General features: G+C 37.0%; 1 protein-coding gene across 2 annotated transcripts; it reads right to left on the bottom strand.

Moving 5' to 3' along the window:
- Positions 1-3234: 3234 nt before the first annotated feature.
- Positions 3235-14970, bottom strand: LOC125276650 (spermatogenesis-associated protein 48). Of its 2 annotated transcripts, none has more exons than XM_048204344.1 (9): positions 14429-14964; positions 14245-14303; positions 11952-12028; positions 11382-11520; positions 11238-11305; positions 9746-9787; positions 9482-9589; positions 9291-9392; positions 3235-3420 (listed from the first exon to the last, which is right to left on the bottom strand). In XM_048204344.1, the coding sequence occupies exons 1-9, from the start codon at positions 14907-14909 to the stop codon at positions 3294-3296; spliced, it is 1203 nt and encodes a 400-aa protein (XP_048060301.1). In that variant the 5' UTR covers positions 14910-14964; the 3' UTR covers positions 3235-3293. The 2 variants fall into 2 exon arrangements, with proteins under 2 accessions (XP_048060301.1, XP_048060302.1); XM_048204345.1 differs by lacking the exon at positions 3235-3420 and adding an exon at positions 6304-6420 and having other exon boundaries at positions 14429-14970.
- Between the last annotated feature and the right edge of the window lie 8312 nt (positions 14971-23282).

Genomic DNA, 23282 nt, shown 5'->3' with positions numbered 1-23282 from the left:
GACTTATTTTTGTGTGGTTCTTGCACAATACTATGTTATGACCTCAAAATACTTTTTCTATAGCACATAATTTGTAAACTAATACATTTTGACATTTGAATCAAATAATCATATCCATATGTATGGATTTTCTGATGTAGTAAACTTGCATGATTGCTCACTCGCGGGACTCAGGTAAGAGTCACAACACTCAATAAAACAGCTCAAAGATTGTAGACGCAAGCTAAAATGGCATGGTTGCTTATCTCACGCGCGCTAACACTTTTAGGGTAGGGTTTAGAAGGCAAGTTATTTTCAAACACGATAGCACCACTCACCAGGCATTTCGTGTCCGAACTGCTGCAATACATACAGTACAACAGTTTAATTTAATAAAACATTCACATTCATCCATTTTGGAGAAAATTGAACATAAATTCACAATTTACCCTATTCACTCCAGTGGTTCAAGTCTTCTCAGGTAGGTCCTTCAGGGTGTTTTGAAAGGGTGTCTAAGTCACAACATCTAGCTACTGGGGTGCCTCAGGGCTCAGTGCTTGGACCACTTCTCTTTTCCATCTACATGACATCACTGCTATGCTGATGACACACAACTCTACCTCTCATTCCTACTGGTGGTAGCTACTTTCATCTCAGCCTGCCTGAAAGTCATTTCTTGCTGGAGGAAGAACCATCACCTTCAACTTAACCTTGCCAAGACAGAACTGCTTGTGGTTTCTGCCATCCCAACACTTCATCACAACTTCTCCATTCATGCTACACAAGTCCTTGTTCAAGCTCTTGGCTGGACTATTATCAAACCTAATGCACCTAATTTATAACCTTAACAACTATAATCCATAATTGATTTAACTATCTACTACACAATTCAGAGGTATTCAAGATCAAGTTAAAGGATTAGTCCACTTTTAAATACACTTTTCCTGATAAATTTACTCACCCCCATGTCATCCAAGATGTTCATGTCTTTCTTTCGTCAGTCGAAAAGAAATGAAGGTTTTTGAGGAAAACATTCCAGGATTTTTCTCCTTAAAGTGGATTTCAATGGCTACCAACAGATTGAAGGTCGAAATAACAGTTTCAGTGCAGCTTCAAGGGCTTTAAACGATACCAGATGAGTAATAAGGGTCTTATCTAGCGAATCGATCGGTCATTTTCGGAAAAAAATACAACCGTTTATACTTTATAAACAAAATATCGCCTTGAACGTACTTTCCGCTTCCGCATTCTTCATAACGCTTACGCTGAATGTCCTACGCCTTCCCTATTCAAGTTACGGAAAAAAACGAAACTGGCGCCGCGTTCGTTCCGTAACTTGAATAGGGAAGGCGTAGGACATTCAGCGTAAGCGTTCTGAAGAATGCGGAAGCGGAAAGTACGTTCAAGGCGATATGTTGTTTATAAAGTATAAACGGTTGTATTTTTTTCGAAAATGACCGATTGATTCGCTAGATAAGACCCTTATTACTCATATGGTATCGTTTAAAGCCCTTGAAGCTGCACTGAAACTGTAATTTTGACCTTCAATCTGTTGGTAGCCATTGAAATCCACTGTAAGGAGAAAAATCCTGGAATGTTTTCCTCAAAAACCTTCATTTCTTTTCGACTGACGAAAGAAAGACATGAACATCTTGGATGACATGGGGGTGAGTAAATTTATCAGGAAAAGTGTATTTAAAAGTGGACTAATCCTTTAATAGCGTCTATAATAGCTTAATAACGTTTGTTCGTTTATCTGCTTCTACTGCTCTCCTCATTTGTAAGTTAAAGCATCTGTTAAACGTAAATGGTACAACTAAACTCCCTTCTCTCAAACCTCCTGACTCTATTCTGCCTCAGATGCTTCTGTATCAATGCTAAACAATACCTTAGACAACAAATCCTCCCAATGGATATAATGGATAAAATGAAACCAGAGATATAGATTTAATCATTTTCATGCGCGGTCACATTTACCATTGTTCAGCGAGTTTGGCGAGTGAAATTCAGTCATTTCAATATGAATGCACACAATCTGGAATATTGCGAGAGGGGAAAAGATTTCGCAACGGTTCAAGCTGCTCACACGAATTCACTGTGTTGACCAACAGAAAGGGTTGTTATGCTGTGCGAGCTCTGCTTCATACATCGCTACACTATTGCCAATAGACAATGGACTTTCTTTTTTACATCAAAAGATAATTAGGAAAATCTCATAAACATAAGAGGCTGTTTCAACAACTTAAATCTATCGTGCTGAGTCTGGCTCTTCTCGGAAAGGGCTTTACTTTGTCTAACGGGCTCATAGCGATGGGCTGAAGGTCACCTTAGAGAAAGCATTTCAGACCCTGAAACAAAAGACAAGTCTGATCCCTTTCATTGGCCTCAAGATGGACGTTAGTTATCTGTTAACCACATCTCCATCTCTGGAAATACCGCAGAGAGGGTTTTATTCCCACCATGGCTCAGCTGTCAAACTAACTGAAAACAGAGAAAGTTTTCCCACTGCCCAAAAACAGATTTGATGTTCAACATATAGTGCAAAGCATTAATTACGACGACATCTAACAATTTCCTATACTCCTGTGTACTGACTTTTGATCACTTTTTCAGTCATAAATACATGTTGATTCTTACTAGTTGGTGTTTTCTAGGTGTTTTCAACTGGTGGATTCAACTGAGCTGCTTCCAGAGCGGACTGTTTTCAACATTGAAGTGCAAAGACGACAAAGGGGGAAACAGGAAACCAGCATGTTCCTATTTCCTGTAAGCAGGTGAAGCTGCACTGGTATTCTTTCTTTTATTCTCCAAACCACAGTTCTTGGGGTGCAAAACTAGAGCATTTCAGAAATGCAAGTCTTTTGTTTTCTTTTAAGATCAGATCAGGCAAAGTTTTATTTGCATTGCCATTGCTGCGTAACCACAAAGTAGCTCTTTCCACGAGCAGTTTGTAAGTGCTTTTTGAATGTATCAAGGCAATAAAAGTATGCAGAAGAGGATCTGCGAGAAAATGATGCACTCATTTATCCGCATGGACACGCATATAGTCAAATACGTAAGCCCGCACACACCCACGTCGAATGTTTAAGACAATGGCATAACCTCCACATTTTCAGAAGCACTCATCTAAATCAAGGGAAATTATGCTAATAAAACATCTCATTATTCAGAGCTCAGAGAATCAGTCATTGACATAGCATCATTATAGATCTATTCACAAACACAGATTGGATTTCATGAAAAGGGAGGCTCTCATTTCCCACACTTCTTCATCGTTTATTATTCTCTTTAAGGAACATGCCGTGCTTTTAGAATTATTTCATGGAAAGTACCGGGGCTTTGGGATGAATGTAAGGGTTTCCCGGAGGGACAGTGGTGACCATTCCTGATAGAGGGGCCTTGTGTCCATAGTGTGAGGAGCTCCAGGTACCAGGACGGCTTCTAGAAATAGAACACTTGGTGAAACTGGGAATGTTCACGTTAAAGGAATATTCTGGGTTCGATACAGGTTAAGTTCAATCAACAGCACTTATGACCACAAAAACGGTTGATTACCACAAAGCTTGAAATTTGAATAAATGTTAAAATACTCTCTGTTTTAGTCATATAGCCACAAGACATAACAATATGGATGTTAACAGGATGTTAACAGATGTAGTAGTGTGAAAATACATGTATATTGCATACTAATCTTTTCTGTCTAAAATGCAGCTGTAACAATAACATAATACACACATTTTAACAGAAGAATTCATTTTAGTGCTTTTATAAAATTATAAACGTAACTTTTCTGCTGTTTTTAAATCCTTTAAAAAACAGCCTTATTCATGTGTCACTGTAACCTTGATTATCCTTTTTAATTGAAAGGTTAAAGGGTTAGTTCACCCAAAAATAAAATGTCTGTCATTAATTACTCACACTCATGTCGTTCCACACCCGTAAGATCTTTGTTCATCTTCGGAACACAAATTAAGATATTTTTGATAAAATCCAATGGCTCAGTAAGGCCTGCATCGCCAACAATAACACTCCCTTTTTCAATGCCCAGAAAGCTACTAAAAACATATTTAAAACAGTTCATGTACAGTGGTTCAATAATAATATTATAAAGCGACGAGAATACTTTTTGTGCGCCAAAAATAACAAAATAACGACTTTGTTCAACAATATCTAGTGATGGGCGATTTCAAAACACTGCTTCATGAAGATTCGAAGCTTTAAGAATCATTTGTTTCGAATCCGTGGTTCAGAGCGCCAAAATCACATGATTTCAGTAAACGAGGCTTTGTTACGTCATAAGTGTTTTGAAACTTCAATAGTTCACGTGACTTTGGCTGTTTGATAAACGCTCCGAACTACTGATTCGAAACAAAAGTTTTGTTAATCTTCGAAGCTTCATGAAGCAGTGTTTTGAAATCACCCATCACTAGGTATTGTTGAATAAAGTCGTTATTTTGTTTGTTTGTTTTTTGGCGCACAAAAAGTATTATCGTCGCTTTATAATATTAAAGTTGAACCACTGTAGTCACATGAACTGTTTTAAATATGTGTTTAGTAGCTTTCTAGGCATTGAAAAAGGGAGTGTTATTGCTGGGGATGCAGGCCAGATAAAAAAAACTTTTTGTGGTAAGCGACATGCTACAAATGTTGTTAAACAAGCTTAACTTGTAATCAACATGGGATAATGAGTTCATCAATGTAATAAATGATATATGGGCAGTTAAAAAAGAAATTAAATAATTTATTTTAATTCATTCTAATTATTTATAATTAAATTGATAATATGTATTATAATTAATTAGTTGCCACACTGTAACATATTTATTTGTTTATTTATAATTTGTCACACCACAAGACCATTTCACCTGAACTAATGACTGAAAAAAGGTTAAAAATGTGTACAAATTTAAACTGGTGACCACCCTAATAAAAAAAAAAACTATACCAAAATCTATTTAAAAACATTTATTTCATACTAAGTAAATAAATCAATTAACATATTTATTGACATACTGTATCACTTAAGACCTACTGATATAAAATTATAATTAAACTTTATTTGGAGTATTTCTTTATTGCACAATGCAGATTTTTTATATTACACCTAAAATGTGTTTTAATATCACTATTAATGTATTTTAATGAATATTATGTCTTTAAATGCAAGATATTTAAAGTGTACCTAAAGTATACTTGCAATAGTTCCACTTTAACACAATCAAACATACTTCAGTATATCTTTAGTTGGATCTCAGCACTACTTCCGCACAATTAAAGTGCATCAAGTACAAAATTAGCTGTTCCAGTTTAGCAGACTTTAAGTATACTAGTATACCAAATTGCAGGGTATTTTTATTAAGCACATAAATATGTAAATGTATATGTAATATACTTAGCACAAAAAAAAAAAAAAGGATTTCAAATACATTTTAGTATCTATTTTTTTCACTAGAGCAGTCACATGACCTAAAATATACACCTTCTCTTATACATTCAAACACATTTTAACCTAAAATCTTGACGTTGATGGAAAAAGTTCATAGACACCTTATGCGTCAACTACTTTATCTATTTACTAATGCTTTGAAAAAGGGAGCGTCCTGAAGTTATTCACTTGTGTCCGATTTTCCATAAAACAATGTCAGAGTCCGACTTACGACTAAAGCTGCAGAGGAATAAAAACAGTTTGGAGACATTTGAATTATCACCAAATAAGGAGTAGGAGAGAGTTAGAGGAAGTTGTAAAGGTGCTGACTTTCTGCTGTAAGGAAAAGAGATGGGAGGCCTGTTTTATCGGCAAAGGAAACAGATTTCAGAGCACCGGTGACTCCAGGAAAATGGATCTGGGTTGAGTAAAAACCACGATTACCACCGGCAACAAGAGCAGCTCAGCTTTGGATAGGGCCATCTGGAGAGGTCTGCTCCAAAAAGACGGTAAACCAGCTCTTCTGGGGCCCAGCTAGGAAACACGTTTTCAAAAAAACCACCCGGTCCCTGGGTGAGGAGTTTGGTTTTCCTCCAGTGCTTCTCTCAAACACCTCCTCCTCCTTCTTCCTCTTTACTCGAGCTGCAGATGCCTCATTCCTACTCATTCTGAAAGCCGAGGACGTTTTGCCGTTGCAGACGGAGGGTGGAAGAGTGCTGCTGGCTGGTTTTGTTCCCGGTAGTGTCTGTCTGATTTGACTCTTCACAAACCCACAGACAATAACAATGGTTCATGACTTTTTGGGCTTTTTTCATTTTAAAAGTGGAGAATTCAAGTATATTCTTCCACTTTTGTTCTGCAGCACATCTCTTTATTCATCCTGTCTGCTTTATAAAATGACCCAAACTTTGTTAAGTCTGACACGTCATGTTGAGATCTACTAGTGATGCTGTAAGACATGGTTCACACACCTCCAGCCGTAGCCACATTCTGCAGAGCGTTGAAGAGCAGTAAATCTAGGGCAGACACAGAGCTCAGCTTCTGACAGAAGGGGAACATGCAGGAGCTCGAAAAAAAATAAGTTTGACATGGCATATACTAAGGCAAAAACAGAGACAGAGATCAGAAGATAAGTGACTGCAATGGTTTGTGGGAAACGCCTCTTCAGAGTGATCCTGTGATGTGCTTACTGCTACAGGGCATGTTTACTACCGCACTATTAGAATGCATGCAATGACACGGACTAGAATTATTAGCATTCGCCATTAGATCATCGCTTGATCACCATTATGTTTTTAGCCAATGGAAATGCATTTACTTAGTATTCTAATTAGGAGTACTAAATTCTTTATATTCTTTTTGATTTATAAAATTATAAATTATTTTCTTATTTCAGGGAATTTGTGTATGTTTGTGGTTTTTACCACAAAAGTTGACTTACAAAAGAACTTTCTGAATACAAAGCACTGCTGCCACCTACTGAGACATATTTGTATTGCATTTCTCTATTTAAAGGATGAATCTCATGAAAACACATTCAGGTTCTCAAAGTGAAAAGATTTTTTTTTTTTTTTTTTTTTTTTTGCATAAATAAACTGATTACTATTTTTAGGACATTTAATATTTATCACAGTTTGTCAATATTTACATGAAATGAAGCACATGTCCCTTGCAAATTCTGCAGTTACTATATCACAAGCACTTTACTATTGACTTATTTGTTATTCCCATTATTGTCATTGGTGACTCATTACTCCAGTACAGAGCAGTGTTATTTTAGTATCATTTAGATACAATTGTGGTTATTATTGTTATTACAGTTTTTTACAGTTGCTAACAAGCATTGTTCACTACCGAAACCACATTTTCAAAACTCTTCACGCAGTTTGCATTACCAGTATGAATGTTGGCCAAACAATTAATCTCACCTACAAAACTCACTCAGACCAACATAACACTGGCAACAATTCTCATTCAGAAAACACACATTTCATTCACAACACACTGACCTAAAAAACACTAACAACAGGAAGCATTACATAATTGATGAACTTTTCTTTTTTAAAGTTTCAATGATTTTCCACATAAATCTTCATATAGAATACTGTAACACAATTTCACTTTATTGAACGCATTTGTAACACGAATGAATCAGAAATTTAATCAAAATGTCATTTTTTTTTAATATGAATATAGTACTTGAAAATTATAAGCAAAAGGTGAAAAAAAGAGGGAAAAAACTCCAGGGCTGCAATGATAATAAAAAAATAAAAAATAAAATACATTCCACACATTACTGTAACAACATGTGTAGTTGTTCATTATAGTAAATTACAATGATGGTTCTAGTCTGCTCTCTCTCTTGCATTGGAGTGGGTGGAATTTCAGCTAAAATTGCAATTAGCTTGTAATGATTATTTTTGTTTAATTTTTGGCTATAAAATTGAGATTTTAAAATAATTACTGCATAAATGCTTGGAATTTGCCATCATTCTGTTTTGAATGTGTTTTTAATCATTTTGAATGCAGTGTGTTAGCATTAGAAAAATGTGCTGAAAATACATAGTATTTTGCATGTTGTGGAGTACGAATGGGAAAAGAGTTCCTGAATTTTGAAAAGTGTGGTCACTGAATGCATTTTGTCTGAAAGCAATGAAAAATGGTTCACAGTTTGGTCTGCATTGACTTCTGTTTCGCTGACTGTGTGAAGAGTTTTGAAAATGTGGTTTCAGTATTGAACAATGCTTGTTAGCAACTGAAAAAAAACTGTATTTTGAATTTGAATTTGTTTTTATTTTTATATTTTCCATTTTAATATTTTAATTTTAATTAAAGTTTTTTTTTGTGTGTGTGTTTTGTCATTGTATATATATATACATACATACATACATACATATTTAAAACATGGCTATACAGTTCCCTTTCAGTCGGTCACTACTGACGTACGTCTCCGTTCCCTCCTTCAGGGAACGAGGGTTACATACGTAACCGAGACGTTTTTATTTCAGTTAAAGTTTATTTTATTTCAAGCAACAATTACAAGTGTGTGTATGTGTGTGTGTGTGTGACTATGGACCACAAAACCTGTCATAAGGGTACATTTTTTGAAATTGAAATTTATACATCATCAGAAATTACATCAGCAGAGAAACAACTATTTGAAAATCTTGAATCTGAGGGTGCAAAAAAAATCGAAATATTGAGAAAATCACCTTTAAAGTTGTCCAAATGAAGCCCTTAGCAATGCATATCCACTCACATATTTACGGTAGGAAATTTACAAAATATCTTCATGGAACATGATCTTTACTTAATATCCTAATGAATAATGACATAAAATAAGAAATATATAATTTTGACCCAAACAATATATTGTTGGCTATTGCTACAAATATACCTGTTCTACATATGGTTTTGTGGTTCAGGGTCTCTCTCTCTCTTACACACACACACACACACACACACACACACACACACACACACACACACACACACACACACACACACACATGTCAACATTTACATATATATGCTATAGACACCATTAAACTCACTGATTGCTCTGTTTTCCTTATGACCATCAAATACAGTTACAAGATTTATCAGTAGGATATCATGAAAAACTTTAGTTTAAGCACATAATCATTGGACCAGCATATATGTTATTGTGGCACTAAAAAAATGAAAAACCTTGACTGCACTGTAAGTTTTCTCTTTAGATAAAAGAGAAAAGTGATTATTTGTTCCAAACCATTTGTCCTATGTAGGGTCGCAGGATAATGGAGTCTATCCCAATGTCTTGGGCCGTACACAGGGAAACATTCTGGACAGATGGCCAGCCCATTGCAGACAAAGCAAAATATCTTAATCTGTTGTAATGACTTACCCTGCTGTTTGTGGAGTATAGGGTAAAGAAGGGAAACTGACAGCTGAGGTCTGTGGTCTGTCAAACTTGGCTTTTCCAGTGTAACCAGGTATAGTAGTTCGGCTACAGATGAAACAAAACAAAACATCTTCCATATAAATCGTTCTGTAGAATGGTTATGATGTATTCACAGATACACAGATCAGTCATACTAGCTGGCAGGGGTGTGAGGAGGCACTGTGGTCCGCAGAACAGTCAGAGGGATGAAGTCTTCATCTGGGACGTCCACACTGTCCATGTTCTCAGAGCCAACCGTACCGCTGTACAGTACAGAGAGAGATCACAAATATCTCTCAAAGCCTAAATAAATGTACTGGAAAATAACTAAGCAGCAATACACTGACAGGTATATGCAACTGATTTGTTTTGAATAGTTTATAACAAACATTGCTTTAAAGATCCCTGCATCTGCTTACCAATATAAAGGCACATGGCCTGATTTGGGACATGGACTGGTGCTGTTAAATGAAAACAACAGTCAGAAACAACACAATTTATTATACACAGATACATTGATATAAATCTGTAAACATTATAAGCTCAGAAACTAAAATAAAACGCTTTAACTCAAACAATAGAGCATAGTATTAGAAATGCCAAGGTCATGGGTTCGATTAAAAGCAAAAACTGATAACGGTGTACCACCTTGAATACAATTTAAAGGGGTCCTTGATTATGATTTCACTTTTTTAACTTTAGTTAGTGTGTAATGTCGCTGTTTGAGCATAAACAACATCTGCAAACTTACGACGCTCAAAGTTCAATGCAAAGGGAGATATTTTCTATTACAGAAATCGCTTTTTAAAGTACACATGAAATCAAAATTTACCTTATTTATTTTGTTAGCTCAAATTGATAGTTTTGTGGTGAACAATTCGTCCGTGCAAGTCAATCCACACACAAAAATTGTTTGGCTTCGTAATATTTAATTAAAATCTAAAAATGCTCCTCCCCTCTGCAACGGTGCCCCTTCTCTGATAACGTCAGTTTGACGGCTTGGGTTGAAATCGCGTAAACCACTCCCCTCCGACCGTTAGTCTGATATGAGGGAGATTATGGAGAGGAGGAGCGCTAAAGTAAAACTCTGCCCTCTGTTCAATATTCTGTTTCACTTGGAAATACGTCACAACACTGGAGAAAAGTCGCTTGCAACTTCCGGTTCACGCGGACTTTAAGGACTACAACAAACGGCTGGTAGGGACTACAACAAGCTTCTTTCCAGGTTGGTGACATCACTAACCCTATATTTTACATAAACCCTGCCCCTGGGAACATGCAGCAAAGGGCGTGAGGCCATGTTGGGCTGCTTTAGAGAAGAGGAAGAGTTGTAGTAGAGTGTTGTTATTATGCCGTCATTTTACGTCGGACTGCTTCACAAACGAGAGCCAATGCAAAGCTGGATTTGCACAAAAGATTAACATGACGGCACATGCTAGTCTATGAGTTGAATCAACTCCACAGCAACTACATAAATTTGTCCACTAACCATTCTGAAGAGTCCAAACGCCTTCTAAAAGTTGTAACTTCTTCCTGAGTCTCTCCATCAGTGTCGACTCCGGTTTGAACAATGTAAGGCTGAACACCATTACTGATTATTGTCATTTTGGCTGCATGTGAGATTCTCCAGCTTTGTGAACAACCAAAGCTTGAGCTGTTAAAGCTCCGCCCTCTTCTGGAAAGGGGGCTGGGAGCAGCAGCTCATTTGCATTTAAAGGGACACACACAAAAACGGTGGCAAATTTGACAAGCTATAATAAATGATCTGTGGGGTATTTTGAGCTGAAACTTCAGACACATTCTGGGGACACCAGAGACTTATATTACATCTTGTAAAAGGGGCATTATAGGTCCCCTTTAAGTCACTTAAGTGTCTGCCAAATGCATTACAGGGTTATTTAAGTCACTTACAAGCTTATGGGTTTCCTTGTGTAAAATGTGGCACGCAACTGATGTTTGTTCCAATGGGATCCAATAGCCTGAAAGTAAAGAAATCATTCTCAATGTCTCAGATCTTCAGCAGAAGTAACCTCACTTCCAGTGCAGCAGACTCACCTGCCACAGCTCAGGTCTGCTGTGGTATCGCTTCAGCACGAAACGTTGACTCACGGGGTCAGCCATTTTTTCCAGTGTAGTTGTGGGTGGTTTGTGGCGAGGAGGTAACTTTGAGTCCCAGTCTACATTCTCATAACCTCTATACAGAGCACATCCACACAATCACATGCATAAGGGATATGAACACTCATTTTATTTAATGGAATATTGCAGTAGAAGATATCACCCCCCGCTGACTACCATAGTAGGAAAAATTAATATTATGGTAGTATATGGGGGGCAAGATCTGTATGGTTCCTGACATCCTTCCAAACATCTTTGTTTGTGTTCAGCAGAACAAAGAAATTCATACAGGGTTGGAACTACTTGAGGGTGAGTAATGACTAAATGATGAATTATCCCTTTAAGTATACCTTGAATGCACTGTAAGTTTTGGATAAATGTGTCTGTCAAATGTGTAAACAGACAAATGGTACAGAAAGTATCAATTAGTCAAGTTGAGAGAGTCTTGGAAAATAAATTGCTGTAGTTCTGCTTTTAAGGGAGCTTTTAGAACAAATACATTCAGACCTTTGGGCTGCAGAACTGTAGATGTATTGTCGAGCTGCCGTTGCTACGCTGTCATAAAGTACAGATGGTCTTGTACCCTATAGAAGGATAGTAAAAAGACAAAATGACACATTATTAGAAAATGTCCTATGGTCGAAAAGTGTGACAAAATAGGGCAAATATAACATACAAGTTAAGTTTAATTCTTTCTTTCTTCCATGCAACACAAAAGGGAAATGTTTGAAGAATATCCTAAATTGAGCTCATTTTAATGACAATTAATGGGGACAGGAGACTTTGCTTCAAAAAAGATGCAAAAGCAGCATAAAAGTAAGTCATCATAAAAGTAGACTGAATGACTCCTTGCATGTGCTATATTTTACATTTTCTTAAGACATAAAAAGCTTTGTGTGAGAAAGAGACTGAAATTGAAGTCATTATTCACTAATAGTCTTGCTCTCCAGTGAGCTGTAATCTCTAGAACTGCTGCAGGTGAACAACAGGTGTTTTTTGGAGACCTAGAGAATCGGTCTGCCATACATCCCATAGATTTTGGGATATTCCTGTAATAAAAAGATGAAATGATGCATCTATTGTCTATCAGGTCAATATGGGGTGCGACTTGTCCAGAATTGTCATGCTTGGTGAGAGATTTGGTGAGAAGGTCGTATTTTCCATTGTTTGGTGAATTTTCATGGGTGAAATCCAGTCATTGTGTGAGCTGTGAACCCATGAACTTTATGCATAGCTTCACTGAGCTACATCGACAATAGACAGACCTTTTTTTGCTCGCAAGATTTCACTAATGGGGCCACACCTTAAAGGGATAGTTCACCCAAAAATGAAAACTCTGTCATTAAGTACTCACCCTCATGTCGTTCCACACCCGTAAGACCTTCGTTCATCTATGGAACACAAATTAAGATATTTTTGATGAAATCCGAGGGTATCTGAGTCACACATAGGCAGCAACGTCATTGCACCTTTTGATGTCCAGAAAGGTAGTTAAAAACATGGTTAGTCAACGTGAGTACACTGGTTCAAACTTAATGTTATGAAGCAAAGAGAATACTTATTGTGCGCAAAAACCTTTCTGGACGTCAAAAGGTGCAATGATGTTGCTGCCTATGTGTGGAACAGAAACCCTCGGATTTCATCAAAAATATCTTCATTTGTGTTCTGAAGATGAATGAAGGTCTTACAGGTTTGGAACGACAAGAGGGTGAATAATTAATGACAGAAATTTCATTTTTGGGCGAACTAAACATTTAAAGCCAGCATGAAACGGAAGTCGCAAAAGGCTTTGCTTCCCTATTGTGACATATATCCGTGCGAAACGGCTTGTCAAACAAGAACAAATGTAGGGGGACTTGATTTTGTCCATGGGGAACTGATTGGATTATTGTGATTTGCTATTGCTGTGATGTCATGTGAGTGACAGGTCGTCCCGCCCTCGCGCTGGTGAAAGCATCATCAGAGAAAAGAAGAGATGTCACTGTAAACAGGAGACATTTTTCATTCATATTACATCATAAATCATTCTATAAAGAACAAGAATTTCCATTTTGATTTCATTGTGACTTTAAGAATGCATATTAATAGAATGCATAAGCCACAGTCTATGGGAGAAGCCTTTTTCTTTTTTATGACGAAAGGTAAAAGACATTTACTTGGCATTTCAGAATGCCGCTTTCTGCAAAAACCCTAAAATAAAAATTTTTTTAATTGCATATAAACATGGTCATTGAGTCACTGAGAACTTGAGAGCCAGATCAGTCCAATTCATGAACAAATTATTCAGATATTTTTGCAAACTGAATCAACCGATTTATTGAAAACATCCAAGTAAAATGAAGAAGAAAAAAAATGCTACATCTCTCATACAGGTCAATTTGTCAAGGAGAGGTCAGAAATTTAGTTTAAAGTCAATTATGGTTTAGATTCTCAGACTATAATAACATGATTTGTATTTACAATTTTTTTTAATACTTTCATGGTGCTTTTGTGTCATTTTTGAAGATTGAAAGCTCCATCCCCATTAATGGTAACTGCATGTAAAAGAGCAACCGATACAATTCTTCAAAATTTCTCTTTTTATGTTCCAAGGAAGAAAAAAAAAAAAACTCATAAAGGTTTGGAGCAACAATAGGGTGAGTAAATGATGACAGAATGTTCATTTTTGGGTGAACTATTTCTTTAAGGCACATTTCACATGAATAATTAATGTTCAGTGCTTTAAAAGTGATAAAGCTTTGAACACAGCATACAAGAGTATTATTACAGTAGCAGAGATGAATAATTGAGCATGACTGACCGCATTTATTTCATGGCTGTCCTCAGAGGGGTGTTTAATACTCTGTGCACTTGTCCAACCTGATGACAAAGCAGATGGAATACGTTAATAAATATGTAAGAGTCTGAAACTGTTCAATTTTCTTTTGTTACACTGCTGCAGTCACTCCAAACTTGTAGGCCTGTACCAAAAAGATTGCAGTTACCTCCAAGGTTTGCCTTTAATGCAGCCTCTAGGTTCATCCTGGAGTTCCACCTCTTGTGCTCAGAATTGTCATATATCAGAGCTGAAGGTCTGGTTGGAGGAGTCTGAGGCCTGTCTCGTGCTCCTGCCGGAACCCAGAGATCAGACGGAGTGTAAACTGTTTCGATGAATGGGGTTCTGCTCTTTGCTTCCAGACGCACATGTGCCCCTGCACTCAGTTGACCGGAGCACGGATCTATTAGAGTCATATCGTCACGCAGCGGCGCCAGAGCAGCGTTTTCATCAGGCATCTGGGCTCCAGGATTGAATCTGGAGAACGCACGTCTGTCTGTCTCAACCATGCTCTCAAAGTCATACCTTCCCTCTGGACCCTTCTCACAGGGCAGATTCATACGTCTGCAAAGCCACCTGCTCACTCCATCTGAACTCACACAGGGCGTCTTGAGAAGTCTTACATGGTAAGGTTCTCGTTTATTCTCCATTAATGATTTATGAAATCAAACAATTAACCAATAAATAGAATATATTTCCATAAATGCTGCATCTCTCTTCTAGATGTGGTCTGGCATGTGGGATTATGCAGATGGAAGCCACAGGTGTAATCATCACGTTCGCTGTTGCCAGGAGACTGTGTCATTAGTTTGTCATTAGATTGTCTCCTGTGTCACTGCAGTCAGCGGGAGGTCAAATTACTGTCATGTGTCTGTAAATTGACACGCTGGGATTCAACAGACTCACAATGAAGCAAAAACTCATTATTGAGTAGAATTACAGTTTGTCGTCTATTTTGAACAGTAAAATGTAAATTAGAATGATGATTAACTGTTTAAGTAATTATTTTAATGCATTTAGGACGTTGAATGCAAATAACTAACTGCAATAACATTTAATGCTCACTAGGTGGAGACCTAGATCAGGCAATTTGGGCTATGATGTTGTCTCACATGATGATGGTTTTTCTTAAATTAAGCCAAATATAATTATTAAACCCTAACCATTACCCTACCACCTACAGACACCTTTTGGCAGTTTCACATGTAAAATAAGTTACTATTTATTATCTATGTGTAGCTATCTTCTATACTGTAAGAACCACAATGTCCCCCAAAATTTAGAGTTTTCATGCTGTACTATAATCATAGCGACAAATGGTCCCCACAAGGATAGAAAAAGGACAGCAGCTTTTATAACATACCAATATTTTATATTATATAAGTATATAAGGTACAATGGGGCTTAAAAGGGTCTTGTCACATAATGTGTGTGTGTTTGTGTGTATTTATACAACAGTTCTTTCTGGTTCTTGAATCTGATTGGCTGAGAGGCGTGCGATTGCAAGTACAGGTCTCTGCAGGACAGTAATAGGAGTTACCAGATCAGTGGGCAAGGCCATAAACAGAGGGGCGTTTTTGAAAGCGTTACCTGATTTGCCTACGTCAGAGTGTGGGTAAGGTTTAGGGGTGGGGTCAGGTGAAGTGGATCATTTTCATTGCATGATTTAGAAACACCCAGCTGAGAGTATCAGCACTGGTACCGTTTCACTGTTTGTATCACTCCATTTGTGGCGACTGTCATGGTGGTCGAGCAAATCTTCCATATTTTTTATAAATACTACTGTTGTTATGTCATGAAATGTAGTTTAAAGAGTTTTTCAGGCAAGAATGTAATTATTTAGACCTAAAATATGTGTCTTATATGCATAGCGCCTATTTTACTATTTGTTTTGAAGCTTTTGCAGATGCAAGCTCCAGGCCGTCAGCGGCCATTCAGCACTCATGTACCCGCAGAGAACAGCTTCATCTCTGTCAGTCCTTCGGGTATTTGCCGCTGGCTCTTATGTAGATAGTGGTAAAAAATGTTAATTAAAAAAATAAATTTGGGGTTGCCTATATCAAACGAGCAATCTTTGGTCTTATTAATTTAGCCTATTAGGCTACTTGTTCCAGAGCAAAACGATTCTATTAAGGGAAGAATTAAATTTCATAACTTTAACCTTTATATTAGGCTATATTTAACCTAAATCCTGTACTAGAGTACTTTTGTATGTTTGACTGAATTGTTTACATGTGTTTTTTTTATTTATTTGATTGTGTATATTGTTTGCTTGTGTTTATGTCAATAGTATCAGTGAAAGTTACGTTATTAGGCCATTAGATGGCGACAAAGACTATCTTTATGAGTGAGTCAGAACAAGGAAGTTTGGAACTTTGTCCTTTGGGATATTGCAGTTCCATATCACTTCGCCAAATGATTTCAGTTATCTCACTTTTTCAGTTAAAAGAAACAAAACCCTAAACGACACTGACCAAGCAAATAAATATAGTAAACAATAGGATGAAAGCGACAAATTATTGTCATGGTTTTTGCCACAAAATGCGCTTTATTGTGTCCTGAAAGCGCATACTCTCTTGCGCTCTCTCTCTCTTTCAAACATACACACGTACTGTATAGTGCGGACACACACTCACACAGAAACGTTTTGTCAGTGCTGCTCTGACGAATTAAACAGTAAAATAGTTTTGCAACTTAAAGGTGCCATCGAATTGAAAATTGAATTTACCTCGGCATAGTTGAATAACAAGAGTTCAGTACATGTAAATGACATACAGTGAATCTCAAACTCCATTGTTTCCTCCTTCTTATATAAATCTCATTTGTTTAAAAGACCTCCGAAGAACAGGCGAATCTCAACATAACACCGACTGTTACGTAACAGTTGGGATCATTAATATGTACGCCCCCAATTTTTGCATATGCCAGCCCATGATCGAGGCATTACACAAGGGCAGGCAGTATTAACGTCTGGATCTGTGCACAGCTGAATCATCAGACTAGGTAAGGAAGCAAGAACAACAGCGAAAAATGGCAGATGGAGCGATAATAACTGACATGATCCATGATATCATGATATTTTTAGTGATATTTGTAAATTGTCTTTCTAAATGTTTCGTTAGCATGTTGCTAATGTACTGTTAAATGTGGTTAAAGTCACCATCGTTTATTACTGTATTCACGGAGACAAGAGCCGTCATTATTTTCATTTTTAAACACTTGCAGTCTGTATAATTCATAAACACAACTTCATTCTTTATAAATCTCTCCAACAGTGTAGCATTAGCCGTTAGCCACGGATCACAGCCTCAAATTCATTCAGAATCAAATGTAAACATCCAAATAAATACAATACTCACATAATCCGATGTATGCATGCAGCATGCATGACGAACACTTTGTAAAGATCCATTTTGAGGGTTATATTAGCTGTGTGAACTTTGTTTATGCAGTGATAGAGTCGAGAGCTAGGGAGGGGGCGGAGAGCGCGCAATTTAAAGGGGCCGCAGCATGAATCGGCGCATTTCTAATTATAACTCAAAATAGGCAGTTAAAAAAATTAATTAAAAAAAAATCTATGGGGTATTTTGAGCTGCAACTTCACAGACACATTCAGGGCACACCTTAGACTTATATTACATCTTGTAAAAAAACGTTCGATGGCACCTTTAAAAGATACATAACTCACCAGAGTGTGTGGTTCTTGAGGTAGATAAACTTGTAGTTTCGCTATTAGTAGAGACACTGTTTCCGTGTCTGAGAAACGCACAGACTCAGGTAGGCTAATTCACATATGCTTATTCTCTCTCTCTCTTACTCTCGTACTTAACTGTGTTAATAACTGTATCAACGGTATTATTCTGCTATCAAGGCACAAACCTCCATTACTAGTTCTGAAATGACGTTTTGGAATTAGCAATGGAGGCTTTGGATTAGATGCGTAAGAAATTAGTCCCGCACACAAGAGTGTTTTAAGGACAAAAACCTGACAAATGTCTTGAAATACAACATCAGACCAGTGTCTTGAGGTGTAGTAACCGTAGTATAAGCAGAATAATTGATTCCAGGTCATTGAATTCTTAGAAAATAATGTACTGTACACCAGAGGTGTAACGGCCATGATGCGATTACCACCTCGGGTGTGAATTATTTTCTAAGAATTCAACAGCCCGTCGTCATTTATTCCTTACATAATACTCTAATCTACTCTACATAATACAATAAGCTTCAATGAAGCGACTCAACATTCCTTCGTTACTAGTTCTTAAGTGAGGTTTTAGAATTAGTAATGGAGGCTTGGGCTCAACCAACCCGGTCTTACGGCAATTCGTACGTATTTTACAAGGTGGTTAATTCGTATGAATTCATACGACCTCACTCGTACAAATTCATACGTTTTTTGCTAAATCGTACGTATTTAACGAGTTGACAAATTTGTATGAATTCATACGAATGACCTACCCCAAACCCCGCTCCTAAATAAATTGTATATGCAATATCACACTAGTAGCCGTGCGATATGGCCATATATCAGCAGGCTGTGATTACCTATATTATTATAATCATCATTATTATTTGTTATGTACTGTTAGCAATGAGGGAGATCATGCAGTATGCAGAAGCAACACATTCAGAGGAATGTGCTTAATGGCTGTGATTAATATAAAGCTCAGACTAGCTTGGGACTATTAGCATACCAAGAAATACAGTATTCTTCGGTACATAATCTTTTTTTTTTTTTCAAGATGGTTTTTCTGCATGTTCACTGAAGCAAAATGCATCTTATACAGTCTGCCTCAGTGGCCAAAGATTAGTAGATGGTTGGCTTGATATAAATGGTCAAATGTAATATTCTTCTTTATACCGGTTTAGAAAAACAACTCTGTCATTAATATGGCTGTGTGTGCTTGTGCTCTTGATGAGAATGGCCTTGCATATCTGGGTGTCACAACGTGGTACTGATGACGGTGATAAGCGCTGATGTTAAACTCAGGTCTTCGTTAACATAAACACCAAACAAACATTCAGGAAGCTGTATAGACTGGAAACAGTGGGTTAAAAATAGTCCAATTAGAATAATTTGAAAATGGTGCTCTGCATGTATAACGCCCCTGCCCTCCCATTTAATTATGTCGAAAAATATCTAAGTTCTGGTTCGAGAGAGAGAGAAGGAAATACAAAAACTGTAAGTCAGCACTGTTTTCAGTGGGGGTTCTGATTCAGACTTCCCTTTAATAATTTACAGCCTTTTACAGCACTTGCTTTGTTTCAAAAGAAATGAAAGTCGGATACTGTATCTCAGGCTTTATTTTCTTTACTGCAGAAAACACATCGTAGGTCCTGCTCAACTCAATGCAACCTTAAATATAAAGCTTCAAGGCTGAATATTAATCATCATCCTATACATTCTTCTTAAAAAAACAAAAAAGCTTTAGTTTAAAAGGCATAGCTGTTTTTTCTTTGACTTGCACTGGCCCACATTTGAAATTCTCCTAGAAGAAAATCACATGTGAAACGATCAAACAATTTCCAGCTAACTAGTGACCAGTAAAACTAAAAACTCTCTATTGTGAAAATATTCAATGTGAAAACAGATCAAAAGGTTTCTAAGGTTTAATTGAATTAATTGAGGCCATTTGACAGTCATTTATGTTATTTATGCTTCAATTTGCATTTTCATTCAGTAATGCACCGCCAGTGAGTTTGAAGACACACAAACAACGCAGTGGTGTTTGCAGAGACATAAACAAATTCCTCGGTAAACAATTAAGAATTAATGATTCACTTCAGGCCTAGAAATGCCATAGAGGGGTGCTCACTTCTATAAAATATTATACTCCTGAAAGAACCCCATCCAAATCATGACCTCCCATTTGTGTTGTTTTTGTCTTCCCCGGTCTGTATTCACACTAATTGGCCATATTATCCCTGACAAAAACTGTGTGATGACATTTTTGCAACACCATTGGTAAAAGGCTCCTCAGGCATTTGGGTAAAACCACAGTTACATGTTCTGTAAGAGCAGTGCCCCAGGCAAAATAAGAGTTCAGTAGGAACGTGCAGTATAGACGATCCCTTCCACGTTCCCAAATAATATGCTGAAAACATGTGACACGCTTTGTGTTAACGTCAGTGAGGCTATTCCTTTTCCTAATTAATGCTCAATCCTTAATTTATTTGTTCTTTCTTTCGCTTGAGGTTCATTCAGTGGGGGAGCTCTTAATGAATTAGAACATCTTTGGTGCTTGGAGATGAAAGTATTTTTGGCAGGGATATGGGTATTTTTAGTCCAAGAAATAATTTTCTTCAGAGAGAGAGAGAGAGAGAGAGAGAAAGACGGAGTGAGAGTGCCATGTTGCTGAAATCTAGTTATTAGTCTGCTTGTCTGCTCCCTCCTTCCCTCTGCAAGCCCTGACATTATTTAAATAGCCGCACACCCATCCCATGGTGCCCAGCCGTGCACCAGAGTGGCTAATTTGGGTAAGCCTCATTCTTTTAGAAACAGACTGTATATGCAACTGTATATTTAAGAAGATGACATGGGAGAGGGGAAAATAAAGGGATGAAAAAGGTGGGAAGGAGGGAAAGAGAGAGCAGTGTGAGCAGCTGCTGTGGAGTTTGTTAGTCAAGCCTACATTGTTTAAACCTGGGTTATGATTTTTTATTTATTTTTTTCTTTCTTCAAAATTATAATTGCTTTTAGAGCTTTCGAGTCACATCCATCACACTCGGCACAGTCCTGTCTGTTTTGGTCTAATTTGCTTCATTCCACTGTTTACTATAATACTTGATTCTGATTTGTCAATTATGCCACTGAGAAGTCAAATATTTCAGTAGAACTGCTACAAAAATTAAGTTTATTCAACTATGCTTTTATTATAATTCTTTAAAAAGGTATGCTATGTAACTTTTTGTTCAAAATGAACAAAATTAAAATAATGAGTCACTATATCATCAGTAGGGGTTTTCGCACCGGAGGAACGTTTTCATAGTTCCTAGACCTATTGGCTGAAGTACCTGGATTTTGGTGTGTTCGCACAGCAGGGGGAACTAAATTAGCTCCTACTTCAGTGTAGGGCAGGGCTCTTCAAGTAGTTTCAAGAATTATTGGTAAGAATTATTTTATTAATTATTAGGCTTAAATGAAAATATTCTCACAGTGAGACGTGGTAACCACAGGTAAAACCATACATGGCTACTCACTACCACTGTCAAATGATATTATATTATGATATGTTATATAGGCCTATAAAAAATGCCTAAACACAGGTAAAAACTACACCTTCACAAAGACATGAATTATATATTCCTCTCCCCACCTAATAAATATATTGCAATATAAATGGCTATAACATAGTTTTCAATATAAATATTCCACATTTCCACAAACCATGGTAAATTACTACAGTTTTTCATGGAAAATGTTTGTAAGGATGGTGATTTTGGGATTTATAAGTCTTCTGACTTCATTCATGGCATGTTTCTCCTGTTTTCCTCATCAATCTTGTTGGGAATGTTCGTTATCACGAAACCCACGACACACAACAAACACAGCTGAGATCACGGCATCCTCTATCCACCGTTTTTTCGCGTTTATAAATGCTGCACTTAAAGACGGCCACTTCAGAGTTCCTATTCCCGATGCGAATGCAACCAGGAACATGGCCTGGAGGAGAAATTAGTTCTCTGGGAACTAACCTAGTGGTTAGTTCCTATAACTGAGTTCCTAGAACTATTCGGTGCGAAAGCCCCTAAACCTTCTTCCAAAACATGTTTTTGTCTTACCCTGATTCACTATGGTAAGCCCATTATAAGTGTTTATATTTTTGACCTGTCGGGATGGTTTTTGCGAGAAATTGAGTACATACAACACTAGCCTGTGCATGTCTCATCATATCCGTAAATAGATAAAAGTTGCTCCGGCTACTTTGATGCATGTATGGTGTGGGAGTGGCATAGGTTACTTGTTACAACGAGTGAGAAAGGTTGACATGGAGCAGCTAAATCTCGAACCTCCAGGGAATCACCCGTTTAAAAAAAAAAAGTCGAACAGTGGACAGTTTGCTCATATCGCAACAGAGCTCGTAATATAACAAGAATCAACATTGGCAAAGCGAAGAATTTGATTTCAGTGAGGAATTGTGTGCATTAATGGGTATAGTTACAGTAACATCTTCAACTAGTCAGCTTGAGATCTTTTAATCTAAACTGGTTATATCTCTTGTAAAGTTATTGTAAAGTGTTAATGTAGTAGGGTAAGATGGGGCAAAATGCCCCCCTTAAGAGAATGTGCATTTACTTTAAATTGTAACATATTTAAATATAAATTTTGCATGTGAGGGATAATGATGCATCAGCCAATATATTGTTAAGGGAAATAAATAGAAACATTTGGCTGATTTTATTGACAATTATTCCTTGATGACAGTCAACTAATTATGGTATTAGGTTCCTAAAAAAAAGTACATCATAGTTTACATCATAAACTCTAACTGAAGTATACTTATTTGGCAAAATACCGGCACTACTTTCATGTCTCTTTTATTACTTTCCAAGTTCTGTCTGTCTGTTTTTCTGTCTTATCTAACTCCTAAAGGTTTAGTTAATTCAAAAATTTAAGTTCTATCATCATTTACTCAGTCTTGTGTTGTTCCAAACCTATATGATTTTCTGTCTTCTGTGGAACGTAAAAGAAGATATTTTAAAAAATGTTGGTGTTCAAACAAATTTGGACCTTGACTTTCATTGTATGAATTTCATTGTATGACAGCCTTCAAACGTCAAGGGTTTTAAAACTTTGTAAACTTTCAGATACAAATGAAAGTTTTCACATATATTTTTTTAATTTTTTATGATATTTATGTCTGAGCTATGTGTGTTTATTTTCCTTTTGGCCATGGATCATTTTGGCTGTGTCTTGTTAATTAGACAATGGGTCCAGGATGGATGCTGACCCACAATGACGCCTGGGACTGTGAAAAAGAAAGTGGGAGACTGTGAGTGCAAGTGTGAGAAAGAAAAAG

Source organism: Megalobrama amblycephala, linkage group LG10, assembly GCF_018812025.1.
Source record: "Megalobrama amblycephala isolate DHTTF-2021 linkage group LG10, ASM1881202v1, whole genome shotgun sequence".
NCBI lineage: Eukaryota > Metazoa > Chordata > Actinopteri > Cypriniformes > Xenocyprididae > Megalobrama > Megalobrama amblycephala.
The sequence above is the reverse complement of the archived record's forward strand: the minus strand, read 5'-3'. Positions and strand labels throughout refer to the sequence as shown.